The 19,032-nt window shown below is 34.7% G+C and overlaps 1 protein-coding gene across 1 annotated transcript in view; it reads left to right on the plus strand.

The window, feature by feature from the left end:
- Positions 1-19,032, plus strand: part of LOC121376327 (tyrosine-protein kinase Src42A-like) — a 33,801-nt gene that overhangs the window by 3,132 nt on the left and 11,637 nt on the right. The window contains exons 2-3 of the mRNA XM_041504171.1: positions 12,931-13,052; positions 17,368-17,531. Coding sequence (XP_041360105.1) covers positions 12,931-13,052; positions 17,368-17,531 — 286 coding nt within the window. The remainder of the gene's footprint in view (positions 1-12,930; positions 13,053-17,367; positions 17,532-19,032) is intronic.

Raw genomic sequence — 19,032 nt, forward strand, 5'->3', positions numbered from 1 at the left:
AAGGATATCCTTGTCCGGGCCATATCTTCCTTATCAATTCATATAATATCATCAGACCCTGCATGCAAGTACAACTTGGGATGGTGGTGTGTTGCATGCAGTAACTAGGTCACTGTGACCTACATTTCATACATTAGATACTGCACATTAAAGGAAACCCTTGTCTGGGCCATATCTTCCATATATACATGTTAATTCATATATATATATATATATATATTATCAATACTTGCCTGCAAGTACAACTTTGACTGGCAGTGTGTTGCATACCATAACTAGGTCACCATGACCTACTTTAAATGGGTGTATCATGTATCCTACCGGTACCAGTACCATCAGTGGTTTCATATTGAAAAAAGTATGGTTTTCGAATTGGGATGGTTTTCGAGAACTAGTGATATATGTCACAAATGTACATATTGAAAAGGCAAGACTTCCTTATTTCCCCCTCCTAGTCCTAACAAATTTACAAAATATATTTTTTTAAAGTTTAAACATGCACCTTAGATGTAATGCTTGATATAACATAGAGTTAATTATGTTGATTCAGTACCCTAATGGAGGGGAGAATATGGAATTATTTCCATTGAAAAAAAGTAAGGCTGAGTTAAAACTGCTTGTGAAACTAATTATGAAAAACCATATTGTGCATTTTGAATGGCATTTGCTGCCTACTAGTGATGTTCCATTGATCGAATACAGTAGAGCTGCAACGAATAAACCAAGTGGCGAATACGATACATATCACGAATATGGGGTCTCGAATACGAATAAATATTCACAAATACCAATAATTACAGTGAATCTACCAATACTGTAGTATTGACTTGCTGAATGAAGCACACCACCAGTGAACATAAGTCAAAAATAGTATTTAAATAGTAGAAGGCCAACGTTTCTGCCAGAAAGAATTTTTTGTGTATGGCGCATTGAAATTTAATATTTACAATGTGTGTGCTGACTGCAACTGCAATTTATTGGGTCTTCCACCAGAAAAAAAATGGGTTTGGTTTAGGGTTAGTGTTAAGAAAATTATACAGTAATGATAAGAGTCATTAATTTTGTCAAACGGTCAATTTAAACAAATAAAGTCTGCAAAACAAATTGGGCACGACACCATACCCATTTTATCCTCTGGTAGAAACTCTGGCAGAAAGTCTGGATGTGTTTAACATTAAACTTTGGAATGTCAATGTTATATATAAAAAAAACAAAAACTGAATAATGAATACATATTGCGGATAGCCTGTTTTTGGTGCATGCATCAAATATGTGAGTGAATCGTTGCAGATCTAGAATATAGCCCATGAGTCATGAGCATTAGGTCAGGCCAGGCCACGTATCCGTTATAAATCAAGGTTTCTGCCAGAGGGTAACATGGGTATGGCGCCATACGCAAATTTGTTTGCAGATTAAAATTTTTTTAAGTTAACCTTTTGACAAAATTAATTTATTCTTATCGCTAGTTATGTATGATTTTCTTAACCCTAACCCTAACCCTAACCCTAAACGTAACCCCCATTATCATTCTGGGGGAGGCCACCATATCCCGTTGACTGTAGTTGCATTCAGTTCCATAGCGCCATACCCCAAAAATTATTTCTGGCAGAAACACTGGTTATGACATCTAGTTTTCATGCAACCGATGCTTTATTCGGAACAAAATTGTAGTTCTCAATACTAGGTTTTCACTTGTTTCTCAAGTGGCAGTGTTCCTGTAATAAATGACTTTATAGTAACATGGGTGGGATTTAGCTTAGTTGGTTGAATGCTCGCCTGAGGTGCTTGCATCGCAGGATCAAACCACCTCAGTGGATCAGTTAAACTGATTGGGGTTTTTCTCGTTCCAACCAGTGTACCACAACTGGTCAACGGCCGTGGTATGTGCTTTCCTGTCTTGTAAAGTGCATATATATAAAAGATCCCTTGCTACTAATGGAAAAATGTAGTGGGTTTCGTCTCTAAGACATGTCAGAGTTACCAAATGTTTGACGTCCATTAGCCGATGATTAATTAATCAATGTGCACTAGCGATGTCGTTAAACAAAACAAACTTTCTAACTTTACAGTAACATCTAAGTGAAATAACAACTCTTTCTAATTACCGGGTACGTTTATTATACTGGTTATATGGTGCATGGAATGTTTTGTTTTTGAAATTGTATAGCGATCTCTGAAACTTGCGTAGCAAATCGTGATGCGATATTGCACAAAATGTTCCCTGTGGTGGTAAGAACATGTATTGAACGAAGCTATTTTAAAATGTCTCGCTGGAAATTAACATCACAGAATTGTATAGCGATCTTTGAAACTTGTGTAACAACTTGCGACGTGCCATTGAACAGTGTTTCCTGACATACATGTACATACATACATGTTCTAGTACTAGTAATGTGCAGCATTCTAGCACATCAATGCCTCATTCCAAATTCTGTGGGTCTAAATCTTTTGCAATAACCACCTTCTCTGGACCTATTTTGTTGCTTATGCCCTTTCAGGATAATCAAGCAATTCAGTGCTTGCTATATCCTTATGAACAGCAGTGTTCTCACTGGGTGAAAATTAAAGGAGGGCAGCCGCGCAGCACCACACCCTTCAAAAAAAAAAGCAAAAAGCAAAAAATTTATACGAAATACAAGCAGACTCGTCTTTACCGATCAAAGTTTTAATATTATTTTAATAAAGATTTCAAGATATACGAAAAACAAAAAAGACATTTGTGTGATCCCCTAATGTCGATTTTTTAATTTTTTATTCCCATCTTCATCGAATGAATCGATCGCTGTGATAAAATAATTATCGCCAGCTGATAAAAAGTAGTTTAGTTTTTGTAGTGGCGGTGTATATATTATTTGGTACCCAAGATGAATTATTCTAATGCCAAACACTACCACTTCCGTTGATTTTATAAGCGGTGATACCCCCCAAAATGAAACGTTTACAATATGTTACAAGAACTACAGAATAAACAGAATGACAGAAATGACAAAAAGTAAAAATTGTCAGTTACAATCAATTATATCTGTAACTGAGGACAAAATATCAGACGACAGTTAGTGGAAACAAAAGATAGAGTGACCGTTCTGATCACGTGACAAATGTGGCGCCAAATAAGTGGGTTTTTTTAGTCGGAGATTGCCGAATCAATAAAAAATAAAAATGTTTTCATTGCTCCAATAAAATATAACTTTTATTATTTGTATTAAACACACAAATGGATACAGGTATGGGACAAAATAGAGGCTGTTAAAAATACTATTAAATTATGTTACGATAACTGTCGTAAATGTTTCGTCAGGTGGTTTTTCGTACACAACACGGCTTGTTTCCTTTGATGTCCATTGTACAGACTGATCATTTTTGGGTTTTTACATGTGTGTAAGAAGAGTGTGCATTTGGAAATAGTGGAGATAGGTGCTGGAAAATATAGTAGGGTGCTGGAAAATAAAGAGGGGCACAGAAAAATAAAGGAGGGCGGAGAACGTGAAAGGAGGGCGGCCCGCTTAAATGGAGCAGCGAGAACACTGAACAGGAACTTGTGATCAGACACTAGTGTATCATGTACATGCTCATGTAAGACATTGATTTTGAAATCTCGAGTTTTCAACAACAGTGTTCGAGATTAAACATTTTGGCCAGTATCCCAGTTGGATACTAACATTTCAAAATCTGGTATCCCACCTGAGAATTTAGTATTATATGGTATCCAGGTGGGATACTAGGTACTTGAAGTCTGGCATCCAAAATTAAATTTTAGTATCCCCGGGATATCGGGATACCGTTAATCTCGAACACTGAACAAGTCTGTGCGACAGCTCAAACTGGTTTGTGAGTCATTCTGTCACTCACCTGTGGCATTGTCTGTAATGTACATTGATTTTTTTGTGTCTATTAATAGAAAGTGGAACTACAGAATAGATATATACTGTTGCATTACAATAGCTGAATACTTGTGTGTATGAAAGATGTGCAGAATGAGACATGCTTTGTATTATAATTTATATACATAGATTAGTATAAAATCTATAGGTAGGGCCTACCATTTGTACCTATTGAATAAAGAACACAGAGTTCAGTTAAAATTAGTGGATACCTGTACATATAAAAGTATAAATGAACTCTCATTCTTCAAAATTGTATATATACTAATCAACAAACCATGATTCATATATCTGTTATATGATGTACTTGTACATATATATATATATATATATATATATATATATATATATATATATATATATATATATATATATATAATAAATGCACCTGTAATGGTGTAATGTTACTGTTAGTGCATATGGCAGATGCAGTGTCTGACATAAATACATATCTTGGTCTGGTAACAGTAATACCTTAAATTGCTATTATATTTTCTTACAGTTATACATGTACACATTGACGTGGGTGGGACCACCGGGGCCAAATTCTGGACTGGTGGAAGTGACTCAGAAAGTGCTAATAGTCCACTGGTTAGGGGGCCCAATACTTGCCTTGCCCCGGGTGCTGGCAACCCATGCTGCACCACTGCATGTACATTAATTAAAACAGTATAATTTATTAGCTGGTATGTAGGTATATATATGTATATGAATATGAATAAATCCCTATAAATTCAAAATAGGCCATTTCCCCTTGTCAATTTCAGTTGACAAGTCAGTCTATTCAAAAGTAATTGCCATTGTTCATTGCTTCTGTTGTCCATGGTTTGAGCGTTTCTTTTCTTATTGTTAAGTGTCAAAATGATTCATTGTGGGTGTGCATAAACTGTATGTATATCAACATAAAAGCTAATAGACTGTGCAAACACAGATGTCCTAGTGATCTGGAAATGTGTTATTCCCCATGATAAATGTTTATAAACGTTTATATATATATTTATATAAAAAGTTTTTTATATATTTATATATATAAGAATTGTTTCTCATTTTTTAGGAATTTATCGATGTATAAAAGTCACAAATGGTATAAAATCGCGTAGCGTAGCGAAGCGATTTTATACTACATTTGTGACTTTTATACATCGATAAATTCCTAAAAAATGAGAAACAATTCTTATAATTACAAACAGTACAAGAAGTATACCTTAAAACACTCAAAAATAATTTCTTTCGTTCTTACCGTCAACCATGTTCTATAAATAAGCGTAGGAATACATGTATACATACTATTTGATGTTTTGGTTTTTTTTTTTTTAACAGAATAAAAACAAATAAAAAATATATTGTAATTTTATTTTATTTATAACATGAATATCTCATCCAGTTTCCCTTATTTTTTTAATCGAGAAAACAGGTCACTTCCTTGTTCTATTTTTAAAACGATCACCGAACTGGGTCATTGAGCTTCTCGCCCATCCAGCTAAAAATAGTTCCAATCGATCTTGGTCTTCCGTGAGTGCGAGTGCGAATAATTTTAACATGCTCATATACCACTAGAGTTTCGAGCATGTCCGTCCCGGGGCCTGTTTCTGGATAGCCAGTGACTTGCTCCGGGACAGAACAAAATTAAGGGGACAATTTTGAAATTTACATCCAAAAATTAAATAGTGGGCCTTTAAAATTTTGATGCACATCTATAATTAATATAATTAATAAAGAAAATACTACTCTTTAAATTTGGTTAAATCTGGGCCGCGTGACGGTCGGCGATGGAGGGTCGTCGGGGGGTGTCTTACACATTGCGGTGTTGAGTCGGTGGTCGACGGTTCCCGCAGGGCTGGGCTAGGGGCGGCGTCGCAGAAGGGACCACCGCTGGCGGTTCAGCCGCCAGCTTTGGTCCCCCCCCCCCCCCCCCCCCCGCCCCGTGCCGTTCCTGGCGAGCTTTTCCTCTTCCTCCATCTCCTCTTCTTCGTCGGTACGATCGCGTCACCGTACACCAAAGTCACGGAAGCCCGTGACCCAGTGTACGAGACGCGATACTCCAAAAGTTTTCCATAACTGCATAAGAGTCCCCCCAGGTGGGGGGGCAACTCGAGAGTACAAGGCGACACGTCTGTTCTCATCGTGAATCAGTTCGGAAGTCTTCCGTGATGACGTATTTTTATGAGGTTTATGGAAGGATAATGCTTGGTTTTTTAGTGACGTCAGCCAATCAGAATACAGTAAATCGTATAAATTCGGAAAGTTTGTAATATATATATATAACTATCTTAGCATAGCTAGCATAATAAATTAATAAGCATGAGTCCAATGCTGTGTACCTGTATGTTTTATATTTTAAAATATAATATTAATGAACAATATCCTTGGTTATACAGGTTGTACTATGCCAAATAAAATCCCATAGACAACCATGTTAATGTTTTGTATTTAAAAACACTATATGCAGTATATCAACCAAACTATGACCCATAAATATCAGTACTACAACCCCTACCTCAAAGTATTAACTGAAGAAAATGGTACCTTTCATGGCTCATTTTGGTTTTTACAACACTACTCGTTTTGCACAAAATTTGAGTACTTTTATTTTTACAGGTTTCAAGAAAAACCTTATTTGGCACAGTGGTACTAGATAAAATAACATTTTATACATTTTTTGCCAAGATGAAATATTTTTTTTTTACAACCAACACACACATTTATCATCAATCACAGGACTTGTGGTGTTAACTTCTCTATCAAAAGTTCGGTGTACCTCGAACTTTGACCCAGCCGGAAGTTATTTGGTTTAGTACTACCTACAGTAATACCTGTATAAACCGGATCATACCATGGAGTTAATATTTATCCGATTTAGACAGGATCTGGTGTTTGGAGGGTTTAGTTTTAGAATTTACAAAAATTTTGGACCATGAAAGTTGGCCATTTTAAAAATAGAATTCCAGTTTGTTCAGGGTTTGGTTTAGACAAGTTTCATTGTATTTAGTGAAAAATTGGTGTTGAAATCAGGAAATTGTTTAGGGTCCCGCCATAATCATTTAATGGTAAATAAATATCTTAGGATTCCATCTCATAATCGTACAGTTCCAACTCGACATTCGTGGAAGCATGGTATCCTGCTGAATTTCACAGCCTGATTGACTATTTTTTATCAGCACTGTTGTGCATAGTTTTTAGTATTGATATAATAGCTCTGTGTTACTTGTCACATCTCTTTGTTTAGTGGTCTCCCAGTGTAAATACTGAGCTTTACACCAGCAATATACTTGAGTATAATGTCTGCTATTTGGTCGTTTTCTGATAAATACTTAGTCCAAATTGGATGTAGACAGCTGATATTGACAAAAACAATGAACTTTTCTATTTATTATATACTTATAGCAATTTACCTTTATTTTTAAAATGCCAGCAGCAAAATAGTTCCGACTTTCTTACACTGAAGATAACACTTTATACAGTGACGATAAAACATTTTAGCATGAAATAGTGAAATTTTCACTCTAAAATGTGTTATCGTCACTGAGTGACTGATAACACTTTTATTTCACTGATATTTTAAGACATTTCACTAAATATTATATAATAAAGTAAGATTACCTCAGTGGACAACTTGGACTAGTAATTGCTTTCAGGGTTTTATTACCTACATGTAGATGTTTTGATCTAGACTCCAATAATTGGCACCATTCCCAAAGGCAGTGTTATTTTTTATTCCCAATTTTGGAGTAAATAGTTTCAATTTTGTATTATTATATAGATAGATTTTGAAAATAATATGAAACATTTGACAAACACTCTTTCTCGCCCCAATAACATTTCATAACGCAAAATAGATATTTTGAATAGATACGAGTATTTGTATGTATAATAAACTGACGATCAAAAGAAAGTATACAAATTATTTTTTCAAAGTATTAAAAACAACACAAAACACAAGTTGATGCAAATGTTATATTCTGAAAGTATAATAATTTGGCAATAAATAAACACGAGTATACTCAATAAAACCCATAAAATGATAATATCACAGTACACAACAGCACTAGGAGTGAAAACTGTGCGATTTCATAAAGGACCACTCATAACGAAGGTGAATAAATTTGACCACAAAGAACATGTTTCAATAGCGTGTATGTCCACCATGGGCAAGTATGCAAGCATGGACCCGGCATCGGACAGAATTTGTTAAGTGCTTAATGATGACATCAGGTATTGCCCTCCACTCCTGCCTCAGTGCCTGTACCAACTGATCCCTGTTCATTGGAGAGTTAGGATGACGTCGAATTCACTGGCCAAGATGATCCCACAGAATTCGCTGGCCAAGATGATCCCACAGAATTCGCTGGCCAAGATGATCCCACAAATGTTCTATCGGTGACAGGTCAGGTGAACGGGCTGGCCATGGCAAAACATTGACGTTGTTTGTGGTGAAGAACTGTTACACTACATGAGCTGTGTGAGGTCTGGCATTGTCCTGTTGAAACAAGAGTCTAGGATGGTGTTGCAAGAACGGTAACAGGACGGGACGTAAAATCTGGTTGATGTAACGGTGTGCGTTAAGATTTCCGTCATTGACAATCAGGTCTGTCCGCTGTTGGCCACAGATACCGCCCCAAACCATCACAGATCCACCACCAAATGGTTCAGTCTCCTGAACACAGCACGGAGCTGTTCTCTCTCCTGCACGTCGGTATATCCGAGTCCTGTCGTCAGCTCTGAATAACTGGAACCTGCTCTCATCAGAAAAGAGTACACATTGCTAGTTCGATGTTGCCAATGTTGAAACTAATGTGCCCAACGTAAAATTCGAAGTCGATGTTGCCTCGTCAATGTCATCCCTCTGAATGGTCGATAGGCCCTGATACCATGCTGTCGTAGTCGACGATGTACAATGTGACGACTGATGACATGTCCAAGGCCAGTCACTGCAGATGACATCACAGTGAGGAATCTGTTACGTAAGTGTAAGATGCGGAGATGGCGGTCCTCGTTGGCTGTTGTGACGCGGGGTCTTCCACTTCGTGGTCTGTCTGCAGTCCTGCCAGTCACCCTGTAATGCTGTATCAACCTGGTGATCGTCAGTTTTGTGCAATTCAGGATTCTTGCCACATGGGCATAACTCGCACCCACCTGCACCATACCAATAGCTGTCTCTCTCTTTCTTCAGCAGTTAGCCTTGCCATGTTCTCTGGTGTTTTACTGTTGACTGAGGCATGTTCTAAGCAATGGCACCCTTTTTTATACCCTTATGTGCACGAGTATCATGTTTCTCGTGCAGTATTTATTTGATGAATAAACTCATTTTGCACGTGCGGCATCACCCAAATGCAGCAATGTGCGACTATTTGTCATTGATTGCATTATAACAAACAATACTGGAACCTATCTAACCTTCCATGAATGTGTATTGTGTTTATTTATAATAAAAATAATTGGTATACTTTCTTTTGATCGTCAGTTTATTACCTTTTAAAATTTTAACTTGGCTTAACAAGATGTTTTTTAAATGAAACTAAAAATTCCTCTCTTTTTTTTTTTTGAAAGACCACAATACAGTTCCCAAAATCAAAGCCATGGGCATCAAGTCAAATTTTAGAAATAAAACCCTGGTTTTAAAGGAATGATGTTTTTAAAGTCACACTTTTATTAAACATTTGCATAATTATAATTTATAGACTTGTACATGTATATACAATTGTATATTACTATCACTGTATCACAGAGGTTAATTATTGCAGTGACTGTACAAAGCACTTTTATACATGTGCATAATTTTAAATGTAAGTGTTTGATCATGAATCTGTTTTTAAACCCTTCATGAATCTTCATGCAATTATATAAGTACATACATGTATATATATACACATAGATGTACAAATGTGTAGTTTGTATGTATATATTCAAGGTTAATGCAGGAGCCTCCTTTTACACAATATTTGTTCACCGAGTTCCTGTTAAACAAGTACAGGTCCATGTGTGTATTGTGTTGAGCTCTAAGTTTGGATTTGGCTTTGACATATTGATTAGCTGATGAGACCGAGTTTTAAATGGTTGTCCTTGTAAAATGGAAATAACATTTAATTGGGGTTTGGATTCTGAATCATATTCCTGAGTGCAAGCCTGTCATGCCTCAGCAATTTAAAACAAATATTTACAAGGAATGTCCATGCTTGTACATAAATGTTTTCCTTAAACAGACAACATTTAATGGGGCTACTACATTGTATGCAGATAATAAAGATAACATGAAGTCAGTACTGAAAAGTGTTCCTTTACTTTTTAAAATACATTACTTGATGTTTACAATTGTGTAATGCAAAGGTTTTGCTACATTATCTTTTTTTTTTTTTCAATATATATTTAGCAAGCATTGAATTTGATAATTTTGTTTTAACATTCTACTGGAGTTGTAAAATGATGTTATATCTATATTTTGTGATACTGTGACAGTTCTGACCCAAAATTTGGGATTCGTAAACCATGAGGAATCCTGCTAAATTCACAGCCTAGGTATTTATATATTATTTTTATTCATACATGATTGTGAATAAATTTCACCACAAAACATTTATAAATTCAAGTACCTTTGTCTAACACTCAATAACCAGTTTTCCTTTTTCATGAGGTCTCTTTTAAACTGTCATTCATTGTTCATACCCTGTCTTAACTACTAATATTTGTTTAAGAAACTTATTGGTTCCAGTACATGTTCTTGTAATTTGTTCTTACTGTGCATTTCATATCCACCTCATCATTTAACTGCATGATGCATTATGCCCATAATATGAGATTGCAGTATTAGATATATCATGGACTAATGAGCTGTCAATTTGTTTTCACTTTTCCTTCGTAATCGTCTTCACACCATGAAACCCAGTGTCAGGTTGCAGGAGATTGTTTTTTTTTTGTATGCGTTTCCTGTAACCCGACTGCATGTATTTTCTCAGTTTGTTTACAAGCGGTGTCCACACTGTCAGCTTCTTGTCTTCTGTTTGATTGAACTCCAGCTCTGTTGACCTTTCCTCCGTCAGCTTTTATTTTGGACTGATATCACTTTTACGCGGAAAGTTACAAATGTACAAGCAGTCCTGCTTGACTTATTAATGTGGTTCTTTACCTTGAAGGGTTTTCTGTTATGCCACGTAAATTAAGCTGTCTGCGACGACTTTCATTGCAATTCAAGAAAAGTGATTCACTGTGGTAATTATTAATCATTTGGTGTATGAAATTGATTTAAATTGTATAATTTATATTAAATGTGTAGGGTGTGAAACACATTTATTTATATTTTAAATTAATATATAAATGTAATTTTCTTGAAATAAGTTTAATATGCATTTATAAATATATGTACATACATGTATATATATAATAATATTTATGTGATAGACTTTACTGTTGAAAAATTGAGGGGAGTGATTAATTGTTCCCTAAACAGATTATGGGAAGTCATTTAAAATATTACTGTGCTTGATACTATATAAATTAATTTGCTAATGGGAGCTAAATATTACTCCCCTTGAACTAGTCTTGGTTGTGATGGGAAGTAATTGAGAGTGATAGCTCCCCCTTTAATGTTGAGGTTTTTGGTGATACATTTATAAGTACATGTAAGGGACCATCTCAAATTCATATGATGCCAAAAAAGACGAAATGGTTTCGTCTGGGGGGAGGGGGTTAATAATTTTGCACTTGCCATTTCGTCTTTGAAATTTAAGTTGGCATCAAGATTAAAAACCTTCAGAAATTATCGTTTTCCAAGAACAGCAGAAAAACTAAGCAGGCATTCCTCAGGAACAGGAACTCTGTTTTCTGTGTGTGTGTCAGGTACCATCCAGCCAATCAGACAATTACACCACCTCCCCTGACAGCCAATTAGAACTCGCGATTCATTCTTCATTGTACACAGCATTGTTATTTAAATTATAAATGCCGAGACAAGTGTCGCTTTTTGTGCGTAACATTTCTTCATCAAATTTTTGTTCGAATCTGCACGTCTTCATCCACCATTACAGCTATCTGTAGATACTAGTTTTGTAAAAACATGATAGAGGGTATGCCTGTTCCGTATCGAATATGACACATCAGGCCTTTGTGAATAATTTCATGCTAAATGAACAAACCTTGTTTTATATGTTACTTTTAATTAACCTAATTTATATATAGTTTTGCGTGTCATATTTGATACGGGCAGCGCTCTAGGGTTAAAATTGACAACTTTATGACAAATAAGGCAAACAAGAAACAAATACATGAAATAGAAACATTTTATTACTAGTATGCCCTACATGTATTCTGCATTTCTATATAAATACATAATGTACAAGTAGTGACGTTTTCATCTGAAATAAATGATGATGCCAAAACATAATCTTATTTAGTCTTTATTTTTTTTTGGGGGGGGGGGGGGGGGGTCTCAAGACAGACTAAACTGTTTCTTCTGTTTTGGCATCATATGAATTTTGAGATGGTCCCTAATCTGAAGGTATGATTATTTTTTCTCTTATGCAGCATACTACCATCGGAGGTTGTACTTGCATGTATATACTTTGTACATTATACAAAGGCAAGTTTTTGTTGTGTTTGTACTTGCAACCACCAAAAATATGTATCGGGTATCAGTACATAAAGTTTACATGTACATGTATGTAGTATATTTGTAACAGTTTATAATTTTTCAAATACATTTACAGTAAAGTACAGTTATAACGAACATGCTTAGAACGAACTACTACATAGAACAAACTCATTGTAAAGTCCCGTTTTATGTTCCTATACATTAATAACCAACTTGTGCAAATGTGTACAACAAACTACTGCTATAACAAATTAACTAGCATGGTCCCTTACGGTTCGTTATAAATACTTTACTGTAGTTGGTAAATAAATGGGGAGTTACAAAGTTACATGTAGTTAGTTAGTTAATTAGTTTTTTATTTGTTTATTTAGCGTGTTCTTTAGTTATACATATAGTTATGCTGTTACAAATAATATTTTCTTTATTTTTATATGTGTGTACTATAAAGATTTTTGTTTTTGTTTTCAGGTGGTATTTTGGGAAAATCAAGAGAGTAGAAGCTGAAAAGAAATTATTGTCTCCTGAAAATGAGCATGGAGCTTATCTAATACGTGACAGTGAAAGTCGAAGAAATGACTACTCACTATCAGGTACAGACTCATTAATATTCATAGAAATGACAACTCACTATCAGGTATAAACTCTCATTAATATTCATAGAAATGACAACTCACTATCAGGTATAAACTCTCATTAATATTCATAGAAATGACAACTCACTATCAGGTATAAACTCTCATTAATATTCATAGAAATGACTATTCACTATCAGGTACAAACTCTCATTAATATTCATAGAAATGACTACTCATTATCAGGTACAGACTCATTAATATTCATAGAAATGACTATTCACTATCAGGTACAAACTCTCATTAATATTCATAGAAATGACTACTCATTATCAGGTACAGACTCGTTAATATTCATAGAAATGACTACTCACTATCAGGTATAGACTCAGTATTATTCATATTGGTCAATAAAAAGAGAAGTTTTTAGAACTTGAACTTCGGGACTTATAGCTGAAATCCACATACAGGCAAAGATATATACGGTAACCATCTTTCATTCACCATAACAATAGAAATGTTGTCACTTAATGACCTATTTACAAATGTTTTAATTGTTTGTAATTACATACATGTACATTATTGTGAATTAAAAAAAAAAGTGCCCCTAAAATATCATACCCCCAAAATTGTTTTAAAATGTTTAATTGCTGCTGAGTTAATACAGTGCATATTTACAGTGTTTATTCCAAAATGAACAGAAATTATTGTTTAGTCATCTTGAACTTCATGATCTTGCTGTTGCCCCTGTTGAGCCACTGAGTGTAATCAGCTTTCCAGCTGGGATCTGTGTATAATGTGAGGCAAAAAACTGGTGAACAACCAGGCTGCACTCAACACATGTACCTGTACACTTTTAATTGGCTTTGGAAATCGTCTGTTTGTATTCACCTCCGTTTGTAGTGTGATGAATAGATTATGAAGAATGATGTCCATTGTTATACATCATTTTGTGTGGGTATATAATTTGTTCATTTTAATATACTGTGATCATATCGTAATATTACTATTAACTTTTTTACAAATTGCTATTTTAAAAATTCTGCCCATTTTCAACTCTATCCTCCTCCCACACCCATCCCGAGTCAGACCACCGATCTTATCGGAGGTCGGACTCTGGATGGGCTTGTTCGAAACCCTAGTGGTATATGGGCACGTTAAACCAGTTATCAATCAATCAATCAAAACGTGTATGCAAGATAAGGTTAAACAAAACCAAAACAAGTCTCGGACAAACCTAGAGCAATACTACATTGTCATATAAAGATAGTATGCATGCACAAAACCACTTGCATTTATGTTTTTAAAAGTACATTTACCTGTACGCAACTTTAGAAACATATTAATATTTGTATAACTGAATGTACCTTTATGCCTGGTATGTAGTTTACACATTTAAGAGAATTTCAGTCATGCAAGCTATTGCACACTTCTTGTTGACTGATTTATTATTATTAATAAGATATCAACATTGAGGTGTTATACATGTAGGCCACTTTTTAATTTTGGAGGTAGCCGTAAATGTATATTGATCTTAATACAACAGCAATACAGCAATACAGTAATAACTAGTGTTTCCATAAAAAATGTAATCTTTATCCATTAAACATAACCTTGAAATTGTGCTTCATGTGATATACATACATGCACACTATGTCATGTTGCAGCAAAATCAATTTTATCTCTCTTCAAAATGACGTAAATGGATATCTATTACACACCAGTGTAAGATATTGCTCATGTCATAACAATCACTCAATATCTAACTAGTGTAATATTGTCGTGACGTGAGCGTGATGTAGATCATTCACTGACCCAAATCATAGAAAAATAACATAGTAGGTCTCGACATCTGCTTACTTCTGCATTGCAGCTTGTTTGCAATAGGTTTATAATAAATAAAATACTAAACGAGCTTGCCTGTCGTACCATTTTTATGAAACCACTAACAGTGTTGGTATCTGACTCGTTTCGCTCATCATGAACATTTCAATTCTTCACTACCATATATTTATGAGTAGGTATTTACTTATGTACTTCTACTAAGCACATTTAAACATGGTTTTGATCCTGAAGCTCTTGCACGTGTACCTTTTATTGACTGGTGTGTAGCAACTTCAATATTTCACCTGGATCAATGAATGAACCTTTATCATGACAGCTGTTCACATCCTGGCCTTGATAATTATGTTGACAGCCTTCATTTATAGTAAACATGTATTAAAAGAGTTTGTATAGTAAAATTATAATTAAAAAACAAGTTATAGTAAGACTTTTTTTTGAAATTGAAAAGGTGTTTTTGTATTTATTATTATTATTATTATTTTTTTATAAATGTACATAAATTACATACATGTACATATATGTGTGTGTGTGTGTGTGTGTGTGTATAGCAGGTATAGTCAAAGCATACTAATAATTGCCATGTTATGGTGAGAAATGTTGGTGTCGCATTGTTACACAGTTTATAACAAATTGTCTTTGTCGAAAATATGCAATAAAGTATATATATCAATTATATAGAGATAGAAAATGGAAATGATAAAAATAGACACATCAGTCACTTGTGATTTGCATGCATGTGCCCATTTATGCAAGGATGGCATTGTGAACTTTGGCCCATGTTATGCAAGTTTATATGTAAATGTGTTTTGGTTTGAAAAAGTATTGGGTTACCGTCAAATGCATTTCAGTTTGTATGTTTAAAATTAGCTATACTATGACATACGGATTAATAGGAAAACAAACTTCCATTATGTTGCTTGGAGATTTAGATACATACATCTATCTAAAAGGTATGGTTATGTTTGGTGCCCTCTGATGGTACCAAATGGTCAGATGTGGGGTATCAGCTCACAGACTAATTATTTGAGTTATATCTATATGTGTGTGTGTGTGTGTGTGTGTGTGTATATATATATATATATATATATATATATATATAGACACACATATATGCATGTGTGTATGTACCGTATATATGTAATTATGGACCATTCATAGATATAATTATTTTTACAATCCTATAAAAAAATACATACAATGTAGTGGGTAAGGGACAGCCCATGAAATTCAGATGATCTTGCAACAGCAGTTTAGCATACATAATAACAAAGTACACGTAATAACCTGATAATTATAAAAATGCTGAACATTGCACATCAATTCTGCAACAGCTTGTTTGAGCAGGACAGCTGATTGCTGTCTGAAATTTCAAGGGGGCTGAGGGAGGTTTATGCCACACTACCAGTATCCTTTATAATAAATAAAAGGTGTTGATAAGAAAACAAAATTCTTACAAGAATTAATATTAAGAAAACAAAATTCTTACAAGAATTAATATTAATTAGTATCTTTTACAAGACTAAAATCTGAACCAAAATGTTAACAACTACGAAACATTGCTCTCCTACCTTTATTTTTCATTAGATTTTACCCACATTTTGTTCAGACAGAAATCTTCAAAAAACCATTACAGTGACACAGATTCCACATACTAGATGATAACCATGTCACCTATATTGACTTCGCTGAGATCGCATAGGGCAAAAAGAATGTAATTTTGTGCCGGCTGCCATTTTGACTTTTTATGAAATATTCTCCAAGAGGGGTGAAAGGATATGACTTACCGTAATCTGACAACGTCATAACATGTTATGATATAAAAGCAAATGTGATGACGTCATATTAATTTTATTATTATTATTATTTTAATGATACCACTAGAGATCATTGATTTTATATTAATTATGTCACATACAATATACTTTGTAGGCTTTCACCCCTCTTGAAGAGTATTGCATAAAAAAACAAAATGGCAGACGGAAGAAAACTGCATGTATTTTGCCCTATGCTATCTCAGCGAAGTTGATACAGGCGATATTGTTATAGTCTCATATGTGGAATCTGTGTCACTGTAATAGTTTTTTCACAACTTGTGTGTGGACAAAATTTGGGAGAAAAGTAACAGTAATTAAAGGTAGGAGAGTAATTTATTGTAGTTGTTAACAATTTGGTTCTGACTTTAGTTCTGGGTGAGCAAAAGATTTTGCCAAATTATCGAAAAACATGCAAAACCCACAGTTATTTTCCAACAAAGTACCAATTATTATTTGATTTTTGTTTGCTATATAAAAATAAAATTCGCCAATTTTCCCTGAAATTTGGTGAGTGACAGAGCTAGCCCTGCTTTTAGGAGGGTTGAAGGTATACAAAAAGAGTAGTGTTGTGAAAATATAGATAATTGAAAAGGCCCCCTAATACATCCATGTAGGTTCATACACTGCCAAAACTGTGCACTCGAGTGATGGCTAACTTGATGCTTGTTTCACAGTCAGGGATGGAGACACTGTCAAGCACTACAGAATTCGTCAGCTCGATGAAGGAGGATTCTTCATCGCTCGGCGAGTTACGTTCAGGACGCTGTCTGATCTGGTTGACCATTACGGTGGAGACGCTGATGGTCTGTGTGTGAACCTGAGGAAACCATGTTCACAGGTAGGTCGGCTTTTACTTGCATTTCATGGACATCCATATACTGATCAAGCACGCTGTCCTGGGCACACACTTCATCTGTCTGAACTGTTTGTCAAGGACGAGGGTTAATGGTTTGTTGTTAGTGAGAAAAAAGGTTGGTGTAATGGCTTATACCTCCCCAAAGAGTCATTAAAACTCCCTATGAGTGTACTACACTGAGGTACATGTAGATGGCACAAATTGCTCATAGAAATTATAAAAAAGAAAAATGTCTCAAATTCATCTTGATTAAATCATTTTTATATTACTTGGACTACTACAAGTTGAGGGTGTAATTCATCTGTTCATTCAGTCTCAGTTTACTAACTGTTTGTTTGTTATCTATTCATTTATTAATTTGTTTCTTCTTCTTCTTTTTTTTATGAACAAATCCTTTACTAACTGTAAAACCATATAGTGGAATATTTATTTTCATTATGCAAAGTATTCCTTTGCTTTATTTATAGATTATATTGAAGTTAAAACATATAAACATTAAGGTTTTAATACATCTGACAGACATGCAATGTATTAAGCGACAGTTAACAACTTAATTTAGTTACTGACAGTGGGCAGCATTATTTGTTTTTACATGCACATGGATGGAGTGATAAAATTATATGACTATGTCATGTTTACATGTAAAAGCACATTTCATTTAGTTGCATTTTGCAAGGTCATTGAATGAAACATCATGTACCTGCTATCTTTCACTGATTGATACACGTATACATATCAATCATCACTAAATGTCAGCCATCATAGCCTCTTGACTGTGCATATATTACTTTAATTACGCATATTACAGGTAGAGCTATATTTGAGAATATGTCCTTCATGTTAGAAAACCACACCTGTACATCTATTACATTGTATTTGTGTATAAACAACTGGGTTTTACTCATTGCTGCACTGTATAACCCATCACTGAGAATATTTTGTTTTCAAAATTTTGATTAGCGAAAGTTTTAAATAAATTAGCAAATAATATTTAACATTTAAGAATTGTGTAGCGATCTCTGAAATGTGTTTAACAAATTGCAATATGATACTGAACATATACGCTGTAGTCATTACACTTAATTATGCCTGCAGCTTTGTAATCAATATGTACGTTGTTTACTTTCTGTAGGCTGGGTATTTTCTGTACCAAGTGTAAGGTGTGGTATATGACTCATCTGTCTACATACTGAAAACTGAACACATTCTGCATATTGACACCACAGTTCAATGTAACATGCCTAAGGGTTGTGGGATTACTCAACCTTGCTTTGCTGTAGGGTTGATCAGCTGTGGTGGCTTGTAGGGTTCATCAACTTTAGTAGGTTGTACTTCACAAATTGAAAGGAATTGTGGGGAGTTTTGGAGGAATCAGGCTTATTTGGTTGATCAACTTAGTGGGTTGTACTTTACAGATTCAGAGAAATTGTGGGTGGGCTTGGAGGAATCATGGTTGTTGAGGTTTTCTGTTACTCTTATTTAG

The sequence above is a fragment of the Gigantopelta aegis genome, chromosome 6, assembly GCF_016097555.1.
Source record: "Gigantopelta aegis isolate Gae_Host chromosome 6, Gae_host_genome, whole genome shotgun sequence".
In the NCBI taxonomy this organism is placed as follows: Eukaryota; Metazoa; Mollusca; class Gastropoda; order Neomphalida; family Peltospiridae; genus Gigantopelta; species Gigantopelta aegis.